The sequence below is a fragment of the Chaetura pelagica genome, unplaced genomic scaffold (assembly GCF_000747805.2).
Source record: "Chaetura pelagica isolate M959 unplaced genomic scaffold, ChaPel_1.0 scaffold290, whole genome shotgun sequence".
Taxonomy (NCBI): Eukaryota; Metazoa; Chordata; class Aves; order Apodiformes; family Apodidae; genus Chaetura; species Chaetura pelagica.
In genome coordinates, this window is record NW_009951792.1 from 69,093 (window position 1) to 74,825 (window position 5,733).

Here is a 5,733-nt window from a genome sequence, read left to right on the forward strand (position 1 = left end):
GTGGTCAGGTAAAGAGGTGCAGCAAGGGAGAAGACAGAGAGAGCCAGTCAAAGTTAGTTTAAAAAAAAAAACAACCAGGAAGTCTGAAAAGTAGTCATGGAAAGCACAAGTAAAAAAATAGTATTTAAAATGCAGTCAAAAACCATGAGAGGCAAAAGGGTTGGGATGGAGGATGACTACGCACTAGGTGTGGAAAAAAAAATCCTGGTGGAAAGTCTGACAAGAGGAGGATGGAGCAGGGAGAGGAACGCAGGCATCAGACACTGGGGTGCAGTTGGGCTGCATGGTTTGAGATCTCCTCTTGTGAACACACCGCGGAGCACACCTTGGAGGGAAGCAGAGACCACCCAGCACCTCACCTCCACTGCCACGGCCAGAAGGTGTCTTCCTGTCCAGCTGCATCATAGGGAGCAACATCCCCTGCAGAGCAGGGACCTGCCACCCACCACCTGCTCCTGGAGGGGTTTGCTCTGTTGATCTCTCCTGGGAGGACTTCAAGGTCACCCTAAGAAGGTATCAGTGCTGCCTCCACACAGGGAGGGGGGGTTGGGGTGCTAACGAGTAGGTTGTGAATGAGGAAGACCAGTGCTGCCATTTCTGGAGCAGGCAGGGCTGTTTGTCCCAGAGCACCAGGACACCGTGCTGGATGCAGAGAACTTTTCCACCAGAGCAGTGGCCAGTGTGCACCACTGGAGCTCCCAGGTTAGGTGACCTAAGTGCCTCAGTCTCACCTGGGTTACAAGAAAAGCTTTGGAACTCGTTTGGTCAGTGGAGAAAAATTGTACATTTAGGTGAGACATTTGGTTTGCAAGGTCTCAGACAGTGAAGAAGAGGTAGGCCGACTTTTTCTCAGCTGTAGGACAACTTCCATCCATTCCCCTGGGTAGGAAGCAGGAGAGCTGCCTTCCAGGAACAGACAGACAGATGGATGCTCAGACACATGCTACCTTCTACACACCACCTGGATTTCAGCGTGCTAAGGATAGGACACATCAAGTTCCTGCACTCATCCTGTCCTTGTTTTACACCACTTACCATGCCAGATCAGCTGCAGCAGAAGACCAGGATGAGATTATGATGTTTTTTTTAAAAAAAGCCAAGAGAAAGAGGAATTTGGTGGCTGCAGCCCCACCACTCCTCAGACTGAGTACCCCCAGGCAGGCTTGCTCCCCCTTACACATTCTCCAACACTCACACTCCTCAATTCAAATAGAGCTTCCAAACCAGACACAAACCAGTTACTAAACAAAAGGGCACTGAGAAGCAAGATCAATTTCGAAGATTAACCATGAAGCTCCTTTGAATCACAGCACTGCCTGCCATGGTTTAAGCTCTTGGCAGCAGTACTCACACCACAAGAGCTTGACCTTTAAGGATTTCACTGCTCAGAAAGAGGAAACAAGATTGTTTCCAGGTTTCAAACCCACTCCTGTTATTAACTGCTCTGTCAAGTGTTAAGAAATCCTCTTTCAAAGCACACAAAGCCAGCAGAATCCGCTCAGGAATTGGCTTTCTCTGCCACAAGCAGGAGACACCCAATCTGAGGCTGGGCAAGAGCTCTGCACCATGGCTGCTCTCCTTCCCTTCACTGAGCAAAGTTTGCAAGTGATGGTCACCAAGCTGTGTTGTAGGACTGAGTAGATTAAGTTCTCTAGGATGAAGATACCACAGGAAGTCTATTCAGCCATAAAAGCAAGATAAGAAAACCTCTGCAGATTAGATACGGCCACTTGAGTCTGGGCTCCTACCACAGGACACAAATCCAGTGTGAGCTGGCAAATGACACCAGCTTTTTCCCATGACTTGTTATTTCCTCTGAATTCACAGATTCCAAGTAATCAACATAACACTAAGAACCACAAGGGCAGATACCAAAGCCACAAAGGAACAGAAATTTAACTTAATGCCTGGCTCAGACACAGAGTGTGGGCTAAGATTCTCTTTCAGCCAAAGCCCAGGGATCAGCTGTGCCTGACACTTCCCAGTGTGGCAAGCCAGGCTGGGTCACTGCTGGGCTGGTGACCACCCACCCTGCAGGTGACAGCAGGAAAAACCGAGCTCCCATCACCATGCCAAGGGCCATCAAAGCTGTGACAATGCTGCCAGCCCAGCTCTGCAGCTGAGGATCCAGGGCAGGATCTGCTTGTGGACTGCTTTGGGCTCTTCTTCCCCTGGATGCCACACAGAGGGACCTGGACAACCTAGAGGAGTGGGACTGTGTGAAGCTCATGACATTCAACAAGGCCAAGTGCAAGAGTTGGGACAAAGTCCCAGCAAAGACCATGGGGTTTGGGGGAAGGAGGAACAGAGGAACAGAGAGTAGCTCTGTGGAGAAGGACTTGGGGATACAGGTGTGTGACAAAAGCCATCAATGTGTACTAGCAGCTCAGACAGCCATCTCCTGGGCTGCATCACCAGCAGTGTGGCCAGCAGGTTGAGGGGAAGGGATTCTGCCCCTCTGCTCCCCTCTGAGGAGACCCTAGCTGGAGTGCTGGGTCCAGCTCTGGGGTCCTCAGCACAGGACAGACATGGAGCTGTTGGAGTGAGTCCAGAGGAGGCCACAACAATGACCCTAGTGCTGGCAGAGCTCTGCTGTGCAGAAATGCTGAGAGAGTTGGAGGTGTTCAGTCTGGAGCAGAGAAGGCTCTTGGAGACCTTCCTGCAGCCTTCCAGTATCTGAAGGGGCTTACAAGAAAGATGGGAAGAGACTTTTTATCAGGGCCTGTAGTGACAGGGCAATGGTTTTAGCATGAAAGAGTTGAAGGTTAGATTGTACAAGGGGAAGAAATGTTTTACCATGAGGGTGGTGAGACCCTGGAACAGGTTGCCCAGAGAAGCTGTGACTACCCTGGAAGTCTTAAAAGGGCAGGTTGGATGGGGCTTAGAGCAACCTGGTCTAGTGGGAGGTGTTCGTGCCCATGCAGGGGGATTGGAACTAGATGATCTTTAAGGTCCCTTCCATCCCAAACCATTCTGAGCCTCTGACTTCCTGAACAACTCAGTAACTTCTCCCCACCCCTAGGTCCCTTTTCACAGTCACAACAATCCACACCTGCCCTGCTCTAGGTTCTGTGCAGACCCTGCTCTCCTCAAACAGGACACACATCCAGGGACAAAGCTCTAGGGGTCTGCTCAGCCTCTGAAGGACCAGAGCACACACAGCAGGGGCCAAAGCCCCTCAGCTAGACAACTTTCCTCCCCCTTTCCCTCCAGCGCCCCCAGCCGCTTGGGGCTGTCTTCCTGCTATGAGTACCTGTGCCCTCTGCTGTGCTTAGGTTCATGGCCTTCATCCCCCCACCTCTTCTCTCCACAACCTCTCAGGCACACAGCTTGCTTCAACCCAGAGCCAGCCAGCTCCTCAGGCACACCAGGCTTGGCCCTCCAGCCAGGCACATCAGAAATGCAGAACTCGGGATGAAGCAGCTTTCCCATCCTCTGGTGTGCTGGGTCAACCAAAACCTGCTCCTTCCCTACCACTCCCAGTAGAGGTAATCCTTCATGAAGGTCCAGCAGGTCCAGGGCTGGTGTCCCTGTGCTAGCAGCTGAAGGAATCAAGATGTTTGACATGCACCGTTCGCTCTGATCGGCTATTTCAGTGTGCAAGGTTAGTAATCAATGCTGCTCTACTCTAGGTTAGAAGCAAGTGCCCGTGGTGGCAGGGAGACACCCTGGGAAGCACCAGCAAGCTGAAGCTCAGTATCAGCTCCAGCTGGAAGAACAGCAGCATGTATTACAGAGATCAGAACTAAAGCACAGGGGAAGGTGCCAAGTCCAAGCACTTTCAGGTTAGGGTTTCACAGCCTGAGCACCACACGCGCTACTGCGTGACACTGATGCACCTTCTGCCCACAGGCGTCAGGGGTTCCATCTCTGCTTGGATGGGAATGTATCCCAAAGCTTCCTTGGCATGATCACCAGCAGGGGCTCATAGCTTAGTCTGGGAAATAAGGGCAATTATAGGATTTATGGAGACCAACAGCACTGGAAGAGAAGGAGGGCAGGCGTGGAGCCAGCCTGACACCCCCAGCTCTCTGGGCCCCCAAGAGCAGCAAGAGGAGCTGAAGGAACTGACCTCCAGCTCTCACCAACACAAACCCTCTCTGCTCTGCACTTCCAGAATATACAATTGCTTCCACTCCTGGGTGAGCGAGTTCAAGGACATGAGGAATTGGCACCGGCTGGAGGGGAAACATGAGCCGAGAAGTGGGGTTTTGGCACAAGACCCATTCGCCGCGACAGCCAGAGGGGGGCAGAGCTGCTCCGCGGCCACCAGTTGACCATAAATTTAGAGTGATCATTCCTAAGGAAACTTAAGACCTTTCCCCCCTTCCTAGTGAAGCGATTTACCTACAAAGCTGTGAAAGAGGGAGGAGCTCAAGCAATGCAGCATGAACTGCTCTCAAAACCCTCACCCAGTTTGTCTGTGGATGTGATAATATCAGCTGGAAGGGAGGAGTCCAGATCTGCATCCAAGATGCCCAGTGGGTCGAGTTGTGCTACATGATGCCCTCGAATCTATGAAATGGGCCAGGAATGGACAGGAGAACAGGAACCAAGAGGGGAAAGGAAGAAAAACAAAAGAGGGGAGGGGTAAAAAATTAAATTACATTAGAATTAATTTGCAGAGTTAATTCTCACCGACGTTTGGAGAAACAGTTACTGGCGCATCATCAAAATTTACACAACTAATGCCGAGAGGATCAAGCTTTGCAATGTGATGACCCCTGACCTGGAAGCAATAACACACATTAGTAATTAAAAAACAGTTAATTGAGGAGACATTCCTTCAAAAAAACAACCCAAGTCATGCAGTTTCCCTCTGTACGTTTTCTGCAGAACCACCCCAATTTCTGGCAGCAACTAAAGCCTGAAGGAGTTGGGTTCACTTGCAACTGCAGCCTGTAGGTGCGAGCAGCACCAGCAGCAAGGACAAGCCAGGCTCTGGCAGTGTGGGCAGGAAGAAGGCCACCTCCTCCTTCACAGCGGAGATGTCCCAGAACTGGGGTCTTCCACCACTGGCCTGAAGTCCAACCCAAGCACCTCCTCCCTATGGATGCAGTAACTCCACACTGATGGTTTTCTCCTACACGTGAGAACAAACTAAGTTTTCCAGATTTTGGCACATTCGGGTGCTCTCTGGCCAACGTGGCAGAGAAAACATGCGTTGCCACCAGCAGCAGCAGATTCAGAGGAACATGTCTGAGGAACAACTGTCTGCCTGTGCTGTTTGAGCGCAGCAGCTCACAGCATCGTTTTGGAGAGAAGAGACTTGTAGCAACCTTCTAGGAAGGGGCAGATGCAGAAAAGAGCTTTGACACCAAGGGAGCCTTGACAGCTCCTGGTGGTGGCAGTCAGGCCAGGAGTCACCGTTCTGGGTTTGAAGTCACATTGAGAACCACAGAAAATAAGGATGTAAAGAGGAGTTCTGTTTTTTGTCTTGACAGGAGGTGCTCCCAGATGGACCCCAGTACATCATGCTGGGTGAGCACCATTCCTCCCAGCCAGCCAAGCCATGGTTCATCTTTTGGTGGCTCCTGCTCTCCAAGCTTCAGCTCTGCTGAAAGCAGGTTGGACACACTCCTACCACGGGACAGGCTGCGGTGCCACCTTCATGCTGGGAAACAATCCCGGCCATTAAATCTGTGACCGGTCAGAAAAATCACACCTGTACAATGGGATCACTAAACCTCTGGTACAAACTGGTCTGACTTTACACACCAGAAGGGCATTCCT

At 51.2% G+C, this 5,733-nt stretch overlaps 1 protein-coding gene across 2 annotated transcripts in view; it reads right to left on the minus strand.

Moving 5' to 3' along the window:
• OGDH (oxoglutarate (alpha-ketoglutarate) dehydrogenase (lipoamide)) overlaps positions 1 to 5,733 on the minus strand; it is a 33,488-nt gene that overhangs the window by 14,540 nt on the left and 13,215 nt on the right. Inside the window, exon 3 of one of the 2 annotated variants that reach the window (XM_010000309.1) lies at positions 4,413 to 4,515. In XM_010000309.1, the coding sequence (XP_009998611.1) occupies positions 4,413 to 4,515 (103 nt within the window). Of the gene's footprint in view, positions 1 to 4,412; positions 4,516 to 4,638; positions 4,730 to 5,733 lie in introns of both variants that reach the window. The other variant, XM_010000385.1, reaches the window with a different exon arrangement.